Below are 21,285 nucleotides of genomic sequence, written 5' to 3' on the forward strand. Positions count from 1 at the left end.
CTAGACTTTAAATCAGGAATGCTTGAGTTCGAATTCAGTTTCAGATACTTACTATGTGACTATAGGCAAGTCACATAACCTCCATGTAACTTCAGTTTCCTCATTTGTAAAAGGAAAATAACAATGGGGTCTTCCTATTGTGACAAAATGACTTGCAAACCTTACAGTATTCTATATATTTCAGTTGTTGTTCACACTATCATATGTTGAAGGAATCTTTTTCTTGTGACTGTGGTGTAGTGTACAGATCACTTAGGTCCTTGCTCTGCTATTATTAACTGTTTGACCCTGGATAATTCACTTTACCTCTATAGGCCTTAGTTTTCATATGTATGTATGTGTATGACTATATCTATATCTGTGTGTGTGTGTATGTATCTGTATGTACATATGTATGTGTGTATGTATGTATAGATAGATAGATAGATACATTGGGGGAAGCTCTGATAATCTTTTCCAACTCAGAAATCCTAGTCTGTTTTATTTTTAGTTAACCAACTTGGAATTCCCCCCCCCTCCCTCCCACAGACTGTAATGAAGCTCCTCCAAGAAAACCTACAGAAATTCTAACAGGGACATGGTCTGAGTCAGTGTATCGAGAAGGCACACGTGCTACTTACAAATGTCGACCTGGATATAGAACACTTGGAAGTATTGTGCTGGAATGTAAGAATGGAAAATGGGAGTCTCTTTACCCATCTAGAGTATGTATGAGTGAGTATTTCTTATTTTTGTGTAATTTTTGTTAACTTATGTGCACTGAAAATTCTGTGCAACAGGTTGAAAAATATGAACATTATAGTTTTTTAAATAAGAAGTTATATTCCTAAAAAGGAACAATTTTACTGAATTGTTTCAAAGGAAGCTTAGAATATTTATTATAAAGTACCTTATATTTGGCTATAGAGAAATTCAAAGGATGCTCTGTCCATGTAACAACTGATTTCTAACAAATCTACTATAAAGTAGAAGTCTCTGCATAATACAGATTGTCCATAACACACAATAATGACCAAGAAAAGGTATTTTCATTTTACCATATCATCATTTTGTATTTTGTCATTTTATTTTAGGAAAGCCCTGTGGTCATCCTGGAGATATTCAATTTGGGTCTTTTGAACTTTTGGAAGACACTGAGTTTTTATTTGGATCACGAGTTGTTTATAAATGTGATGAAGGGTAGGTGTACAAAATTTTAAACTACTGGTAGCAAAGTTATCAAAATGACCAGATAATCAAACAGCTTATTTCTAACTTATAAGTTTGTTCATATGAGATTTTCATAAAATAATTTTTAGAGGTAAGCAAACAGAAAAATTATGCTGAAATGGAAAATGAGTATAGATTAAGCATTGGGGTTCTAGTTATGCTAGTATCTATTATTCAAATGCCTGCAGTTAGGAAGAAGTCTTACTTTGGTGCGAACCTGTGATTTCTTTGGTTTAGATGTAACTATAATTTCTTGTATAAAGGAGGTCTTGGTGAGAGAAGCTAGGTCTTTATTCTGAATTATATTATCTTAGAGAGTTACTTGCAGCATTCAGAGGTTTAGTGACTTTCTTGGAGTAACAAAACTATTACATCTTGAAATCAAGATTTTGAACCCAGATCTTCCTTCATCTTAAGTTGGCTCTACTCTACCACAATGCTTCCCTATAAAGTGGCATGGAACAGCAAAAGTTGTTCTAACCTGAAAATAAAGTAGTTCTAACTAAAAATATTCATTAATTAACTGATCACTTATAAAATTAGTTCCTACTCAAACATCCCTGCTTTGCAGTAATGTCTACTCCCTTTCCATTCTTCTGTGAGAAAGTCAAGCAAGTTATCATACAAATTTGTCAAGAAATTACACAAAAAATTCTTGTCATTCTTTGATTTAATAATTAGACATAATTATTGCTATAACCTAAATTTTAAAATTAATAGTAAAAGTTATTTTCATTATTGAAATAAAAGTTATTTTCATTATTGTTCATTTTATTCTATATATATATATATATATATATATATATATATAATGACTACAACAATATAAACAGAAAGAAACACCCCACACACACACAATGAAAAGTGAATGTTGGGGCGGCTAGGTGGCACAGTGGATAGAGGGAGACAAAGGCCCTGGAGTCAGAAGTACCCGAGTTCAAATCCAGCCTCAGACACTTAACACTTACTAGCTGTGTGACCCTGGGCAAGTCACTTAACCCCAATTGCCTCACTAAAAAAAGAAAGTGAATGTTGAAAAATTGAATTATTTAAAATCTCCATTCTTCTGTTAGAGAGGGCATTTTATAATTGTGAAGGTATTCTTGTATTTCTTTTATGTTGTGAGTTTTCTTAGCATATAAGTATATATTTTACTTCTTCAAAGGATTTTTCTGTGTCTAATAAAGAACATCATGTACTTTTGGATGCTTCAGATTCTATATGATTAACTATGTTAATTGTTTTCTTAATGTTAAGCCATGATCGCAAGTCTGGTATAAATCCAACTTGATAATAATGAGTGATTTCTTGAATGATTTGCTATTGTCTATTTGACAAGAATTTATTTAAATTTTTGAGTCCATATTCATTAATGATATTGGTCTAGAGTTCTGTGTTTATCCTTTCCTAGTTTAGCTATTAGATCTATACATGTTTCATTAGGATATATTTAACATTTTTTGGAATTTTTAAAATATTGGTGTGAATTATTCTTTGAAGGTTTGAAAGAATTATCTTGTGAATCCATCAATATCAATAGTTTCCCCTTTGTCAGCTTGGTATTTCCATTACAGCTAGTTTAATTTATTTTCATAAAATTGAATTATTTAAAATCTCCATTCTTCTGTTAGAGAGGGCATTTTATAATTGTGAAGGTATTCCTGTATTTCTTTTATGTTGTGAGTTTTCTTAGCATATAATTATACATAGTAGTTTCTGATTTTTTTTTTTATTAAGCACCAATATTTTCCAAGTCCTATGTTAAGAATTAGGGATGTGAAGGCAGAAGTGAAACAGTTTTGCCCTTAAGAAGTTTACAAGATCTTCAGAAAATGCAAAGAAACAGGCTCACATTTTAAAAGAAGGAGAACAGGTTGAATTTCCTTTGGAAATTTTTCAGTGCTTCTATGATTCTAGAAAGATTAATATTTTAAAAACTGATATTTTTCTTGTACTGCTCTGACTGAATTTTGCAGAATTAAAGTTGTAGTTCATTCAAAGTACAATAGAGAGGTGCATGATAGGAATGACATATCATCAACAAAAAACTGAACAGGCCTAGTGACATGAAGAAAGTCATCAGGAGGATATACGAATAGAAAAGGAGATAGCCCAATTATTCAGCGAGAATGAACTCATAACTGATTGGCAACATGCATGCTTTATAGGTATACACACAATGTCAAGTGATCTAGCCTAAAGACCCCAAGCATTCTTTCTCCATTTCACCCACTTTGCTTCGACAACCTATGGAGGATTTATAAGTATCATAGACAATTGCTTAGAATGGTGAGGCATGGCTTGAATTGGTTACAAGTTACTTTGTTGGAGGAATCCTCAAAGTTACATGGTACAGTGCATAAAATGCTAAATTTGAAGTCAGGCAAGAAGTCTAAAAGGTAAATGTTATTAAATCCATTTTGCCAATAAGAAAACTGAGGGAGACAAAGGTTGAGCGATTTGCCCAGGGTCACCCAGCTTGTAAATGTCTGAGGCCAAATTTGAAGTCAGATTGGCCTCAGACATTTACAAGCTGGGTGACCCTGGGCAAATCGCTCAACCTTTGTCTCCCTCAGTTTTCTTATTGGCAAAATGGATTTAATAACATTTACCTTTTAGACTTCTTGTAAGGATAAAGTAAGACATTTTAAAAATACTTTGCAAACCTTGAAATGCTATAAAAATGCAAGGTATTATTATTATTATTATTAGATCATTGAGCTATGGAAGTTAATCATCACTGTAAGGGGATTTGACAATAAGCTAGATAATAGTCAGCTGTTATTTTTTTTAAAAAAGATGCTTCAGAGGTATTCTGAACCACATACAAATATGATCTTGCTTTCAATTGCTTTATATTTGCAGATATCAGTTGGTAAGTGAAGTTAATTTCCGTGTATGTGAAGCAGATGGATGGAGTAATGATGTCCCTTTTTGTGAAGGTACATTTGTATGATAAGTAAATTTTATGTTGATTTAATGAGCACTTTAAATAAATACTTTCTTGTGCTTAATATTCCTATAAATCAATAACTAAACTTCTTTGTTACGTATTTTTTTAAATAAAAATTCATTATTACTTGAGTATGTAGCCAATAATACAGCATAAGTGGTTAATCCTCAGATATTTCTTAGTATTTCAGCCACTTAAAATCACTACAAGCATCATAAGGACTTGTAGCCAGAATAATGTCATTATGATTAGACATTTAGGAACACTGAAGGTTATCACAGACCATAGAGCATTGGTTTAGACATGAAAGGGACCTTAGATGCTACCTAGTCCAGCCTCTTCCTTTTACAGATAAAGAGACTTTGGTCCATAGAGGTTAAGTAGATTCCCAAGGTCATATAGTTAGGAAATGAGAGACAATATTTGAACCCAAGTTATTTGCCTCAAAATTCAGTGTTCTTCCCACTAGCATCCAAGTTCAAAAATAGCAATCAGATATCTTTATTCTTTTAAAAATGAGGTAAAGAATATAATAAATATTAGTTTCTTAATATAAACTATATTGTTATAGAGATCAGATACTTTATAGTTACATTATGAAAATAATCAATAAGCATTTATTGACAGTAATATTAAATTTTTTTCATTTTCTGTCTTCAAGTATTCATTTTTTATCAATTCTTGAATGCAAATTTATTTATTGCTGTAAAGACTGAAAAATAACAAACCTCACTGTCATTCCTTCCAAGAAAAATGTATGTTCCATTACTTTACTAGACATCATCGATCACTTTTATATCATTCAAAATCTTTATAGTTGAAATGTTCAAGTAATTTTTTTATAAACCCATTTTTACTACAGAATTAATTTTCTTTTATAATAGACATTACAAATTACATAAGTACACCTATAAGTGTGTATTTTTTGTTTTCAGTGATTAAGTGTTCACCAGTGACAGCACCACAAAATGGAAGAATCACCACAAGTTCAATTGATCCAGATCAGGAATTTACTTTTGGCCAAGTAGTACAGTTTGAATGTAACCCAGGCTTTAAGCTTAAGGGGCCTAGAGAAATACACTGCTCAACAGGTGGTGATTGGAATGAACAAGAACCTCAATGTGTGGGTAAGAAAAGTTTACTTTTATTTAGCTTCTTTTGCATCTTGTCCTTATCATGTAATTTAGAATTCTCTTGGATTAGGTTTATAAAATAAAGAGAAAGTTAAAACTATATTTATCAAGACTTTGGTCCTAGGCATTTATGATTTTGCTACCATTCATTAACAACTACAACAATAAGTAATTTACCAGATCACTCTTGTTTTTGAATGACAATGAAGACATTCTTTTTCTGCCCAATGATATTGTAAGCAATTTGATATCAGGGTATATATTTTTCTTTTCTTTTTTTTTTTTTTTTGGTGAGGCAATTGGGGTTAAGTGACTTGACTGGGGTCACACTGCTAGCAATTGTTAAATGTCTGAGGCTGGATTTGAACTCAGGTCCTCCTGAATCCAGGACCAGTACTCTATCCACTGTGCCACCTAGCTGCCCCAGGGTGTATCTTTTAACATTATTTTTTTTTTTACATTCCATATTTTCCTTATCCTCATGTGAATCTCTCTCTCTCTCTCTCTCTCTCTCTCTCTCTCTCTCTCTCTCTCTCTCTCTCTCTCTCTCTTCCCTCCCCTCCTCTCTGTCTATCCCTCCCTTTAATTTCTATGGCTGGCTGGCTGGCTCTCTCTCTTTCCTTTCCTCCATCTTTCCTTCACTCTATCCTTTGAAAATATTTTACCACAAGCAAAATAAGAGTAGTTTTACTGCTTTCAAATTTTTATGTGTTGTCTGCAAGTAGCCTCAGCATGAGAGAGAAGCTGTTGCCTCCTCCACTCCCAGCTATATATTTCTTTTTTATGTGTGTTTTGTTTGTTTGTTTGTTTGTTTGGGGGGGACAATGGGGGTCGTGACTTGCCCAGGGTCACACAGCTAGTAAATGTCAAGTGTCTGAGGCTGGATTTGAACTCAGGTCCTTCTGAATCCAGAACTGGTGCTTTATCCACTGTGACATCTAGCTCCCCCCCCAGCTATATATTTCTGATAGCAATGATAAAAGAAACACATGTTTTAATCTAATTTATTTTTTTAAATCACAGAGGATATGCATATTTTAACATTGTTGTCTGCTGTTTATTTCAAGCTGGCAAACTGGTTTAAGGCTAACCTTTTATCAATGTAATAAATTTTGTCAAACTGTTTTAATTCCTTCAACAGGTATGTGAGACAGATAAACGAAAAACAAATTGAATACCAAAGAGTTGAACTGAAACATTTATGTTACTTTATTTATTCAACTAAAATACAATTTTTTCTTCCCAGTATTACCTCTTTATATACTTTTTCTTTTAACATTATTGTATGTCATTTAAAAAACATTTTGATATTTTCTGCATTTTGTTTAGAAATTTCCTGTGAAGTACCACACATTGAGAATGGGCAACTTTTAGTTGTGAAATCAATTTACAAGGAGAATGAACGGCTACAATATAAATGTTACCCAGGTTTTGCATACAATGAACGAGGAGATGCCATTTGCACTAAATATGGTTGGACTCCAGATATATCATGTAGAGGTCATATTTTGTTTCTTTATTATCTTAAGGAATATATTTAATTAAAAATTGCATGTTTAGTTTATTTTTAAAGAATTCTACCCTCCTCTCAACAGAATGGTTATCTTGAAATGCTTAAAACCCGTAAGATGAAAGCCATCAGTAATAAATCATCAAAGTAGAAAAAGACTTTAGAGATCATGTTGTTCAAACTCTTTCATTTGCATATAAGGAAACTTGGAGCTAGAGAGATTGAAGGACTTCTCGAGGTCACAGTATTTTAATGAAAAATAGAAATAGAACTCAAATCTCTTGGTCTCTCCCCCACCCCCTCTTTTTACACAGTTTTGCTACTATCGCAGTTGTAATACTATCTTACATCAGAGTCTAGGAAATTATACAAATATAATAGGAGTAAGATTTTGGGGGCAGTAGGTCATCTGAAAAAGACAAGGAGTTTTAATATGAACCAAATGTGCATTTGAAAAATGACCACAGTATTAAAACAAGTGTAATAGTACCCAGATCAAGGTAGTTACTGGGGTCTTCACTAGAAAGACTGAATTCCCAATATTATGGTTACTCCTAATTAGCATATATTTTTTTTTTAGTGAGGCAATGAGGGTTAAGTGACTTGCCCAGGGTCACACAGCTAGTAAGTGTTAAGTGTCTGAGGCCGGATTTGAACTCAGGTACTCCTGACTCCAGGGCCGGTGCTCTATCCACTGTGCCACCTAGCTGCTCCTAATTAGCATATTTTAAAAAGGTTAGTGACAAATGGGTGTATATCCAAAGGAGAGTGAGTAGGATGCTGAAGAATATTCAAATTATGTCATAAAAGGAACACTTGAAGGATCTGAATGTCTTTAGCTCATAGAAGAAAGAACCAAAGCAGGATGTGGTAGCTATCTTCTGATATTTGAGTGATTCTCATGTGAAAGAGATTTATTTTGTATTACTCTAGCAAATATAACTATGACTAGCAGATAAAAGATATAGAAGATAAATAGCTGAGCACTCACAGTACACATGGGGAAGAATGGGAAAGATGCAGTATCAAAGAGATATAACCAGGGAAGTTTAGTACATGGACTATCTTGTACCATGTGATAAGACTTCTAAGTCATCCTGCACTATCATGTCAAAAAAGCAAGTGGCAAAACCTAGAATCCATAGTCAGATACTGTGTTGACTGAGATGTAAATAGAGAAAATCTATCATCAAAATAACTTAATTAAAATAAACTTCCATTAATCTGGAATTGTACAAGAAAAAAAAACTTCCCATAACCAGGAATCTAAAAACATCCATTTTTCTACTACTACATGTGAAAAAATTGATATTCAAAATGTTAATTCGGAGGTACTAAAAGATTATTACATTCTTTCTTATAAAATGAATACATTTTCTATATTCAAATGGTAGGAAAATGAATAATCTACTGTTGACATATATGCTGATTAATAGAAAGGTCATTTGAGTTATTAGAATATAGCATGATTTAACCATTGTGAATGAAGAGGTATTTAAATGCTCCTTATAAGTGACACTAAAGTCTATTGTGTTATTTGAGTAGATTTCATAATCTTAATGGACTCGTAACCCTTATACCTTAATTAAGCTAATCACATATTTCTTTTTAGAAATCACATGTGATCCCCCACGCCTGGCTAATGGGAATGTATATCCTCAGGCAAATAAGTATATAGGAGATGAAGAAATTTCATACCAATGCAACAAAGGTTATTACCCACCACTTACGGGAAACAAGGCAAAATGTACCCCTGAAGGCTGGTTACCTATTCCTAGATGTAACTGTAAGTTTCATTTATACATTGTCCTACTTTGAAGACATGGAAATTATTGTTTTTTCATCTAAAAATGTTGTCAACATATCTGCTTTTCTTGATTTTGTCATATGAATCATATTTAAGAATCACTCAATAATTTAGGATATTCTAGCTCTATCAGAACAGAATGAAAGGGAAATTTCTCTCATGTATATGTTTCTAATTATTTTCATCCAAATGTCCCAGATATTTTCCCTGGAAAAATAAATACCCAATAAACTGAATTGAAAACTTTTGGCAGGTTACCAGAGCAGTATGCATGTTGGTTATTTTGTTCTGATTTTCCATAGACCTTTCTGGAACATTTATGAGTCCAAGTTCTCACAAACCATAGAAATGTTGTAACATGGTCAAGTATCCCCTGATTCCCAATTCACAGATAGGCAATTTAGTTCCCTTCTTTATTTTTTTTTTGTTTATGTGTTTTTAAAGCCTAATGGACCTAGATTGCAAGATCATTTCACTGATATTTGCCACCATTTATCATGATGCAATCTTAAACTTCTTAAGGTTTAAGGTCTCTCAGGTTCTATGGTTTCTTGATTACTCTATAAGTATTTACTATCTATTGAATGACAGGTATTGTGTGATCATTAATACAAAAACATAAGTGCTAGGGGTACAAAGTCAAAAGTGAAACAATATCTTCCCTCAAAGAGGTTATAACCTGTATGGGGAGATACATATACATATAGAGGTAAATGTAAAATATCAATCCTCTCCAAAAAAAGATAAAAGGTGATTTTTGTATAGGGAAAGTGCTAGCAGATGGGATGAGCAGGAAATGCTTATTGAAAGTGGCACTTAAACTTAACCTTGAAGAAAACACTGAATTCTTATGAGACAGAGGTCAAGAGGAAATATCAAGCCATAAAGGACCAAAAGTGCAAAGGGATGGAGACAAAAAAAATGGGCTGTTGTGTGTAAGGGGCAGTAAAAAGACTAATTTGGCTGCACCACAAAACGCATGAAACAGAGCAATATGTAGTCTTGCAGGAAAGGTAAGTTAGGTTTGGTCCTTACTGTGAAGAGCTTTGAAGGTCAAACAGAGGCATTTACATTTGATATTGGAAGTGATAGGGAGCCATTGGAGTTTATTAATTAGAAGTTGGACATGGTTAAACTTGTAACTTTAGGAAAACTACTTCTGGCAGCTGTGTGGAGGATGAATCAGAATGGGGATGTACTTGAAGCCAAAAGATTAATTTGAGAGCTATTGCAATTGTCTAGACAAAAAGTAATGAGACCCTGACCTAGGTCTGTGGCTGATGAAAGTGCTAATTTTAGAAGGCCAGAATTTGGTGATATGATTATATGGTTAGTAAAATAAGAAACCATGATGTAAAATTGTATTTATTTGTTTTTCATTGCACTCAAGAAACTATGATTTCCTTGTTATGTAAACTTTTCATCAATTCAGGTCACAACCTAACTATAAGTCAGTAGGTACATCTTGAGGCATTATCACATTCTAAAAGAGGTAAAAATTACTTCAATAACCAAGGTCTAACTATAAAAGTTAGTGATTTTTTTTTTTCTGACATGGCCTATAACCATGAGTTAGCATGGTATATTATAAAGATAGTCAACCATCATGGAAGTCTGACTAGAGTTTAAATTCTGCCTTTGAATTATATTGGCTACATGAGCCTCAGCAAGTTATTTAACTTCTTCTTCTCCCAAGAAAACCTGTAAGACTATAAACGTCAGAGTAGATATTGAATCAGCTTTGAATTTCTCAATAGGAGTACCTAAACCAGTAAAATCACAAGTCTGGTCCAAAGAAACCAAACTTGTTGACACCTCCAAAACATATTGCCCATTTGAATGATAAAAGTGCTTAGATCCTCTGTGTCCCAAGCTATACTTTAAGATTTGAAACTGAAGCAGAGTTGCTGATCTGAATTTTTAAAATGTAGTTACTCACTGGAAACTATAACATTAAATTATGGTTCCACTTCACCATCTTTTTCCCTTCCCCCAAAATGACTTGCAAATGAAATATGAGGGCATTTCCAATATAGAACTTGCAAAAATATTCTGAGCAGGGGCAATACCATTGAATTACTAGATAGGTGTTATTTATATGTTTAAGGTTTGGTATGTTTAAAAGAAATAAGTAATGTTATTACTTTATAGTTATATCTTATATGTGTTTTGCAGAAATGAGAGTATATGAACACTAAAAATATTATAATGAAACCTGTTTAAATCTCTTTAAAAACATCACCATGTTCTGTCTAAATGTGCTTTTAGAAATTTTCTTCTGTTGGATTTTGTTCAATCTGCAATTTCATTCTTTTAAGAAAGGATGACACAAAGCATTCCACCCCCACCCCATAAAAATATGACAATAGTAAACTGTGAATATTAACATTTCTTATATGCTTGGATGAGTAAATACATAATGAGATTGGACAAAGCACTATCAAGTTGGGGATTTCATATAGGAGGTAGCAACTGACCTGAGCTTTGAAGGAAGGTTGTCATTTTAAAAGACAAAGATGAGGAAGAAATATTTGCTAGAATGTAGATTGTATGATGGAGACTAATATGAAATATTTTGAAAGGTAGGTGGGGATCAGATGATGTGAACCTTTATGTTCCAGGCTAAGAATTAATTTTTTTATGCTCGAACCAGAGAACTACTGAATTTTTTGAATGGACAAATGGCATTCTCAGTCCTGTGTATTAAGAACAGTAATGTGGCTGTTGTGTAGAAGATGGTTTGGAGACAAAGTGACACTAGAATTATCCAGGGAAATTAATAGGTGTATAGGCAAGGAGTTTTTGAGGACATGAACTAGGGTAATGACTGAGAGTTTCAGGATAAAGGGATAAGATTGGGGAAATGTCATGGAAATAGAACCAACAAGATGTGGAAATTGAATGGATTAATATGAGGTAGGGGAAAGGGAAAGGTGGAGGATGACTCAAAACTCCTGAACCTATATGATTTGAAGGATAGCATCCTTAACTGAAAACGAAAAATGTGGAGGAAGGATAAGTTTTCATGAAACATATTAAGTTCACTTGTAAATGTGTTGAGTCTAAGATACTGATGTGAAATTTATATCAAAATATGCAGCAGGGAGTTGGTGATATAGGACCAGAGTTCAGGAGAGAGGTGAAGGTTGGATAAGATTTGTGAATAATCTGCATAGAGCTAATTGAACCCATGGGAGCAAAAGACATCAATAAGAATGTTAAGAATAGAGAAGAGGTCCTTGGACAGAGCATTGGAGGATATTAATACTTAATGAGAACACAGACAGAGTTGCAGCAGAAGATTAAGAAGGAATGATCAGATAGATATGAGGAGAACAAAGACAGAGCAAAATTGTGGTGTCATAAAGGCCTAGGAATGAGAGTATAATGGAAGAAAAGGCATTCTACAATATTAGAACATCTCCATATCAAAGTTAATGACCAACTTAGGAATCTAGCCTTTCATATCTTAATCTTGTGACAATTGGAGTGACACCACCTGCTGGAGAGATATTGTAGGAAAGCTCCACCATGAGGAGAAAGCATCTGAGGGCAAGCCATGTGGCTTGGAAGGTCAGTTCCTTGGTGTCAGGAAGTGACATTTGCTCATGGTTACTGTCTATCAAAGTTGCCAGCCAATTAGCTTGGAGGTGTGTGTGTGTGTGTGTGTGTGTGTGTGTGTGTGTGTGTGTGTGTGTGTGTGTGTGTACAGGATATTTCGGGTTTACACAGGAGGCTTCTGGGAGGAAGAAGGGGCGAGGCTTGCTCTTTCATCAGGACCTCGTGGGGAGTGGAGCTAGAAATTCTGGCTCCCTGAGATAGATAGATATAGGCATCTAGGCTTCTTTCTCTCTCTTCACTAAATTCTTATGCTCCTTAACAAATGCTTAAAAATCTAAACTCTTGCTAAAGCTTCTAATTTATTGGCAACCACTAGGCAGACTAGATAGAATTTACAAATAACCATTCAATGTCTTTAGGTATTATAATTACCTGGCCAACTTTGACTAATCACTTTTCTTTGAAAAAAACATTTAAATTCTTATTCATTCATTCATGCATAAAGAAAAGGGCTGGCAAAAATGGAGATGATATTTTGATATTATATGCAGAACTACTTGTGTCTCACGGGTGCTAAATGTAGGGGGCAAACAATCAGGAAATTAAAAACTCTTTCTTAAGGTCCTATTTAGTGTGTTTGATTCTGAAGTGGATTACTGAGAAATTTGTAGGATCTCTCCAGGGGAACATTCAAAAGTAGGCAAGTTACCAAGTATCTCATACAATTTTGATGCTATCATTTTCAGAGCATGTAATGAAATATAAGCACTCAAAGGCAAAGAAGTTTACATTTGTCATTGCATCCTAATTGTATAGTATAGTGTTTTGTATGTAATAAGCATTTCAGAATATTTGTTGAATTGAATTGAGATAATGTTCTCAAATTCCTTTTAATTTTATGATTCTAAACCAGTGCATATTCTGAGATCACAAACGAAAAGAATACAGTTATACTATATTGTATAATGTTTATTCATACTGGGAAATTTAAATTATCCAGCTAAATTATTAATAATGAAAATAATTAATTTGTACTTCATTTTCTCCCAAAGTGAGACCTTGTGATTTTCCAGAAATTGAAAATGGAACACTTTATATAAATCGCTATAGTGAGGAATACCAGCGAAGTTTGTTCCCAGCACCCATTGGAAAAGAAATGCACTACCACTGTAATGAAAATTATGTATCTGCTTATGGATCTGCCTCATCCTATTGGACAAAATTTATATGTACTGCAGGAGGATGGTCTCCAGTTCCAAAATGTCTTAGTGAGTATGCTTCTTTAAACACTTTTTAAGGGGGCATATGTGATAGGAAGTCCCAGATGATTTTGGAAAGGATATAACATTTCATTTTGGTGAGACCTTTTTTTTTAATAATAAACATTTTTATTTATAGTTCTGTGTTTCAATTTTTATCCCTCTTTTCCTACCCCCTCTCCCTGAGGCAGAAAACAAGGAGATATGGGTTATACATGTATGATTATATAAAACATTACCATATTTGTCATTTTGTACAAGAAAGCTGGATTAAAAGGAAAAAAACGAAAGAGTGAAAAATAGCATGTTTACTGAAACGTTTACTGTTCCATCAAAATCAGTTCTTTCTTTGGCGGTAGATAGCATGTTTCATCAATAGTCCTTTGGAATTGTCATGTATCATTGTATTTTTGAGAATAGTCAATTCTTTCACAGTTCATCAAATGATATTGCTGTCTCTATGTACAATGTTCTCTTGGTTCTGCTTGCTTCACAATACATCATTTTATACATGACTTTCCAGGCCTTTCTGAAGTCATCCTGCTTGTCATTTCTTATAGCACCTTCACCATCATATACAACAGTTTCTTTAGCTATTCCCCAAATGATGTGCATTCTTTTTATTTCCAATTATTAGCCACCACAAAAAGTGGTGCTACAAATATATATATATATATATATTTTTTGCGGGGCAATGGGAGTTAAGTGACTTGCCCAGGGTCACACAGCTGGTAAGTGTCAAGTGTCTGAGGCCAGATTTGAACTCAGGTCCTCCTGAATCTAGGGCTGGTGCTTTATCCACTGCGCCACCTAGCCACCCCCTATAAATATTTTTGTACAATTAGGACTTTTTCTCTTTTGGGGGATGTCTTTGGTATATAAACCCAGCAGTGGTATTGCTGGATCAAAGGGTATGCACGGTTCTATAGCCTTTTGGGCATAGTTACAAATTGCTCTCTCCAGAATGGCTGGATCTTTTCACAACTCCACCAACAGTGGATTAGTCTCCCAGCTTTCCTTCATCCCCTCCAACATCCAATATTTTCCATTTTTGTTATATTTGCCACTCTGATAGGTATGAGGTAATATCTCAGAGTTGTTTTAATTTGCATTTCTCTAATCAACAATGATCTAGAGCATTTGTATATGATTATAGATAGCATCAATTTCTTTGCCTGTTCATAGGCTTTGACCATTTATCAATTGGGAAATGACTTGTATTTTTATAAATTTGACTCAGTTCTCTATATATTTAAGAAATAAGACCTTTATCAGAGATATTTGTTTCAAAAATTCTTTCCCAGTTTTCTACTTCCCTTGTAATCTTATTTCCATTAGTTTTGTTTGTGCAAATGCTTTTTAATTTTATATAATCAAAATCATCTATTTTACATTTTATTTTATTCTCTATATCTTCTTTGGTTCTAAATTCTTTCTCTACACATAAATCTGAAAGATAACTGATTCCATGCTCTCTTAATTTGCTTATGGTATCATCCTTTATGTGTATATCATGTACCCATTTTGACCTTAGTATATGGTGAGAGATGTTGGTCTATACCTAGTTTCTGCCATTCTTTTTTCCAGTTTTCCCAGAAGATTTTGTCAAATAATGAGTTTTTGTTACAAAAGCTTGGATCTTTGGGTTTATCATATCCTAGATTACTATAGTCATTTACTATAGTGTAATTTGTAAATATTCTATTCCACTGATCCACCTCTCTGTTTCTTAGCCAGTACCAGATTGTTTTGATAATTACCATTTTATAATACATTTTGAGATCTAATACTGCTTGACCAACTTCTCTCATATTTTTCATTGATTCCCTGATATCCTTGAACTTTTGTTTTTCCAGATGAATTTTGTTTTTATTTTTTCTAGCTCTATAAAATATTTTTGGTAGTTTGATTGGTATATTACTAAATAAATAAATTGTTAGATAAGTTTGTTATTTTTATTATATTGGCTCTGCCTACCCATGAGGAATTAATATTTTTTTTCCAATTGTTTTGATCTGACTTTATTTCTGTGAAAAGTGTTTTGTAGTTCTGGTCATATAGCTGATATGTATGGCTTGGGAGGTAGATTCCCAAGTATTATATATTGACCACAGTTATTTTAAATGGAATTTCTCTTTCTATCTATTGTTGCTGGACTTTATTGGTAATATATAGAAATGCTGATGATTTATATGGGTTTATTTTATATCCTGCAACTTTGCTAAAGTTAATAATTGCAAGTAGCTTTTTAGTTGACTCTCTAGGATTTTCTAAGTATAATATATCATCTGCAAAGAGTATTAATTTTGTTTCTTCATTACCTATTATAATTCCATTAATTTCTTTTTCTTCTCTTATTGCTATAGTTAATATTTCTAGTACAATATTAAATAATAGAGTTGAAAATGAGCATTCTTGCTTCACCTGTGATTATATTGGGAAGGATTTTAGCTTATCCCCATTACAGATAACGCTTACTGATGGTTGTGGATAAATAGTATTAATAATTTTAGGGTAACCTCCTTGTATTCCTGTGCTCTCTAGTGCTTTTAGTAGGAGTGGGTGCTGTATTTTGTCAAAGGCCTTTTCTGCATCTATTGAGATAATCATATGATTTCTTCTGCTTTTGTTATTGATATGGTCAATTATGCTTATAATTTTCCTAATATTGAACCAGCCCTGCATTCCTGTTATAAATCCCACCTGGCCATAGTGTATGATCTTTGTGATATATAATTGTAATCCTTTTGGTAGTATTTTATTTAACATTTTTGCATCAATATTCGTTAGTAAGATTGGTCTATAATTTTCTTCAATTAGACCTTTATGATATGCCCATTGAACATTACAAAAGGTTAGCATTCCCTCCTAATACATATTGGACATGATCTATCAGAAAAAACTTATTTTGCAAAAAGAAAACAAATGAATATTATAAATTCTCAAGTCTCTTTATGCTAGGGTAAACCCTTCATAAACCATTATGAGAGGATGCAGTTTGCTGTGTTCAGTATCATTGAACTCTGTTATCACTTTCTGTTTTCCAAATTCTGCTGTCTCTTCTTAGTACTTCCTGTTTTCTGAAAATGCTGATGACTCTATGGGATTGCAACTTTCTTCTTCAGTAGCACTGTCTTTTCTAAGGTACTATTGCTTGCTCTCTGACAGTGGAGTCTACTACTCCAAAACACTTTCTGCTCCTTTGATAAGATTATCTGTTCTCTTGTAGCATTGCCTGTTCTCTGACAGTGTGATTGCTACACTGTTTTCTGGGCTGCCCTTATCTTATAAAATGAATTTTCATTCAAACCTTTGATCTTTAATTTCCTAATTTACTCCTGTTTACTTCCCCCTTTAGTTTCCAGAGTTCCATCCATTATAACAAGGAACTATTTCTACAAAGAAAAAGGAAAAAGAAAAAATAGGAAAACAATTAATACAACAAAAGAATTTAACTATATATGTATATATGTATGTATGTATATATACATGCATACATGTACACACACACACACACACACATATATATATATAGTTTTATATGCCAGGACCCCAAACTTCTACAAAGCAGTAGGGGGAAGTGTCTTTTCATTTTGAGGGGTTAGTAAGATAATTTTTAACATTTGTTGGTTTTTTTCAAAAGGTTTTTGTTCCAAATTCTATCCCTCCTTCTTTTCCTCATCCCTATCTGAGATAATAATCAGATATACTTTATACATTAGCAATCATGTAAAACATTTCCATGTTAGTCATTTTCAAGAAGAAAACACAAAAAATAAAGAGAAGAAGAAAGGAATAAGGAAAAAGGGAATGAAAGAAGGAAAGGAAGAAGGGGAAGGAAGTACAGAAGGATGAAAGAAGAAGGAAGGAATGAGGGAACAAAGGAAAGAAGGAAGCAAGGAGGAAGCAACAAGTAAAGTAGGAAGGAAGGAGAGAGGGAGAAAAGAAAGAAAGAAAGAAAAGTAGGGGGAGCTAAGTGATGCAGTGGATAGAGCACTGGCCCTGGATTCAGGATGACCTGAGTTCAAATCTGACCTCAGACATTTAACACTTACTAGCTGTGTGACTCTGGGCAAGTCAATTAACCCCAATTGCCTCACCAAAAAAAAAAAAAAAAAAAAAAAAAAAAAGGAAAAAGAAAGGAAGAAAAAATAAGGAAAGAAGAAAAGGAGAAAGAGAAAAATAGTATGCTTTGCCATACAGATGTTGTGTTCAGATGCCATCATTTCTATCTCTGCAGGTATATACCATTGTTGATCATGAATCCCTTGAGGTTGTCTTATAGCATAAAAATATTCCATTATGATCTTATACTAAAAATTGTTCCACCATTCCCCAATTGATGAGCATCCCCTAGTTTCCAATTCTTAGCCACCACAGAAAGAGCTGCTATAAATATTTTTGTAAAAATAGGTTCTTTACCCACTATTTAAAATCTCTTTTGGACACATACCCAGTAGTGGTATTGCTGGATCACAGTGTAGGCGCAATTTTATAGCTCTTTGGGCATACTTACAGATTGCTTTGCATAATTTTTGGATCAGTTCACAACTCCACCAAGGGTATTAGTACTCCAGTTTTCCCACATCTTCTCTTACATTTATCATTTTCCTTTTCTGTCATATTAACCAATCTGATAGGTGTGAAGTGATACCTCAGAGTTGTTTTCATTTGAATTTCTGTAATCAGTAGTGATTTAGAGCATTTTTTCAAAGGACTATAGATAGCCTTGATTTCTTTGTCTAAAAACTGCTCCTTTATGTCCTTTGACCATTTGTCAGTTGAAGAATGCCTTGTATATAAAATTGACTCAGTTCTCTATATATTGGAGAAATGAGGCCTTTATCAGTGATATTTTCAGAATAAAAAATTTCCCCAGTTTTCTGCTTTCCTTATAATTTTAGTTACTTTGGTTTTGTTTTTACAAAACCTTTTAAATTTTTTATAATCAAAATGATGTTTTACATTATTTTAATGCTCACTGTAACGATTGGAATGACGCCACCTGCTGGAGACTTACTGTAGAAGAGTTCCACCCATGAAGGGAAGGTCTTTGAGGGCAAGACCAGGAGTCTTTTCTCTGGCATCAGGAAGTGACTCAGGCTAGTGGGAGGAGGAAGGAAGAGCCTGGCGCTCAGTCTCAAGCTCTTTCCTGAGGACGCTGGTGGAGAGTGGAGCTAGAAATGTGCTCTCCTTTTAATAGATAGGAATCTAGGCCTTTCTCTCTCTCTTTACCAAATTCTTGTTCTCCTTAATAAATGCTTAAAAGCCTAACTCTTGCTATAGCTTATAATTTATTGGCGACCACTCATTGGATATTTTAGACAGACTAGCTAGAATTTTAGCCCTTAACATCACTATATCTTATTTGGTTCTAAATTTTTTTCTTATCCAAAGAATTTGCAGGTAAAATATTTCATATCTTTTTATTTGCTTATGGTATCACCATTTATGTTTAAATCATGTATGTACTTGGACTGTATCTTGGTATAGAGTATAAAATGTTGGTCTATACTTAGTTTCTACCATACTGTTTTCCAGTTTCCTCAGCTGTTTTGTTTTTGGTTTTGGTTTTTTGGTCAAATAGGGAGTTCTTATCTCAGAAGCAGGGGTCTTGGGGTTTATCAATCACTAAATTAAGATGGTCACTTACTACCTTGCATTGCATACCTAATCTTTTCCACTGATCAACCACTCTATTTCTTAGCAAGTACCAGATTAGTTTGATGATACAACTTCATAATAAAGTTTCACATGTGGTACTGCTAGACCACCTTCCTTCAGTTTTTTCATTGATTCCTTTGATATTTTTAAACTTTTTTCTTCCAGATGAAGTTTATTATTTTATTTTATTTATTATTTTTAAAAGTTTATTATTTTTTCTAGCTCTATTAGATAATTTTTTGGTAGTTTGATTGTTATGCCACTCAATACATATATTAATTTAGGCAGAATTTTAATTTTTGTTATTTTGACTCATTCTATCCATGAGCAATTAATATTGCTCCAATTGTTTAGTTCTGACTTTGTGTGAAAACTGTTTTATAACTGTGTGCATATAGTTCCTGAGTTTGTCTTCAAGGTAGATTCCCAAGTATTTTCTATTGTCTATCATTATTTTAAATGGAATTTCTCTATTTCTTCCTTCAGGACCTTGGTAATACATAGAAATATTTGTGATTTATGTGCATTTATTTCATCTCATGCAACTTTGCTGAAATAATTGTTTCTACTAGTTTTTAAACTCATTCTCCATGATGCTCTAAGTCTGCCATCATATCATTTGCAAAGAGTGATAGTTTTGTTTCCTCATTGCCTGTTCTAAATCCTTCAGTTTCTCTTTTCTTTTTTAACTGGTATAGCTAATATTTCTAATACAATGTTTAATAATAGTGGTAATAATGGGCATCCTTGTCTTATTCCTGATCTTATTGGGAAGGTTTTTAACGTATCTTCATTACAGATAATGCTTCATTATTAATTTAGATAGATATTAATTATTTTAATCAAAGTTCCATGCTTGCTAGTGTTTTTAATAGGAAAGGGTATTGCATTTCTGTCAAAGGCTTTTCCTGCATCTATTGAGATAATAAAATGATTTCTGTTGGTTTTGTTATTGATATAGTCAATTATGCTGATAGTTTTCCTAATATTGAACCAGCCCTGCATTCTTGTAATAAATTTCACCTGGTCATTGCATATGATCTTTTTCACATATTGCTGTAATCTCCTTGGTAGTATTTTGTTTACAATTTTTGGATCAATATTCATTAAGGAAATTGATCTGTAGTTTTCTTCCCCCCTTATCTTTTCACTCTTCCTAGTTTGGGTATGAGCACAATATTTGTATATAAGAGGAATTTGGTAGGATTCCTTTTTGACAGTTTTTCCAAATAATTTCAGATTAATTGTTTTTTAAATGTTTGGTAGAGGGGGCTACTGGGTGGCACAGTGGATAAAACACTGGCCTTGGATTCAAGGGGACCTGAATTCAAATCCATCCTCAGACACTTGACACTAGCTGTGTGACCCTGGACAAGTCAGTTAACCCTCATTGACCTGCCCCCCCCAAAAAAAATGTTTGGTAGAATTTGCTTGTATACCCATGTGGCCCTGGGGATTTTTTCTTAGAAAATTCATTGATGGTGTGTTCAATTTCTTTTTTCTAAAATTGAGTTATGTATTTTATTTCATCTTTTGCTAATCTGAGTATTTTAAATTTTGTAAATATTCATCCATTTTGCTTAGATTGTCAGATTTATTGGCATGTAATTTGGTAAAATAACACCTAACGGGGCGGCTAGGTGGCAAAGTGGATAAAGCACCGGCCCTGGATTCAGGAGTGCCTGAGTTCAAATCCGTCCTCAGACACTTGACACTTACTAGCTGTGTGACCCTGGGCAAGTCACTTAACCCCCATTGCCCTGCCAAAAAAAAAAAAAAAAAAGAAAATAACACCTAACAAGTCTTCTAATATCCACTTCATTGGTAGTGAATTTACCCCCCTTTCTTTTTTCTTTTTCCTGTCTTTTCTTTTCTTTTTTCTTTCTCTTTTTTTTGGGGGGGGCAGTGAGGGTTAAGTGACTGGCCCAGGGTCACACAGCTAGTAAGTGTCAAGTGTCTGAGCCTGTCTTTGAACTCAGGTGCTCCTGAATCCAGGGCTGGTGCTTTATCCACTGCACCACGTAGCAGCCCCCTACCCCTTTCATTTTTGATACTGATAATTTACTCTTTCTTTTTTCCCTTTTAAAAAAAAATCAACAAAGTTTTATTATTGTTTCTAATTGTATTTTTTTAAATAAAATAAGCTTCTAGACTTATTTATTAGTTCAGTGGTTTTCTCTCTCCTTTGG

General features: G+C 33.5%; 1 protein-coding gene across 2 annotated transcripts in view; it reads left to right on the plus strand.

The window, feature by feature from the left end:
- The window catches only part of CFH (complement factor H), a 132,692-nt gene that overhangs the window by 35,196 nt on the left and 76,211 nt on the right, over positions 1–21,285 (plus strand). For both annotated transcript variants that reach the window (XM_044000223.1, XM_044000224.1), the window contains exons 2-8: positions 529–714; positions 1,074–1,179; positions 4,075–4,151; positions 5,098–5,289; positions 6,625–6,795; positions 8,418–8,591; positions 13,226–13,441. In XM_044000223.1, the coding sequence (XP_043856158.1) occupies positions 529–714; positions 1,074–1,179; positions 4,075–4,151; positions 5,098–5,289; positions 6,625–6,795; positions 8,418–8,591; positions 13,226–13,441 (1,122 nt within the window). The remainder of the gene's footprint in view (positions 1–528; positions 715–1,073; positions 1,180–4,074; positions 4,152–5,097; positions 5,290–6,624; positions 6,796–8,417; positions 8,592–13,225; positions 13,442–21,285) is intronic.

The sequence above is a fragment of the Dromiciops gliroides genome, chromosome 4 (genome assembly GCF_019393635.1).
Source record: "Dromiciops gliroides isolate mDroGli1 chromosome 4, mDroGli1.pri, whole genome shotgun sequence".
Taxonomy (NCBI): Eukaryota; Metazoa; Chordata; class Mammalia; order Microbiotheria; family Microbiotheriidae; genus Dromiciops; species Dromiciops gliroides.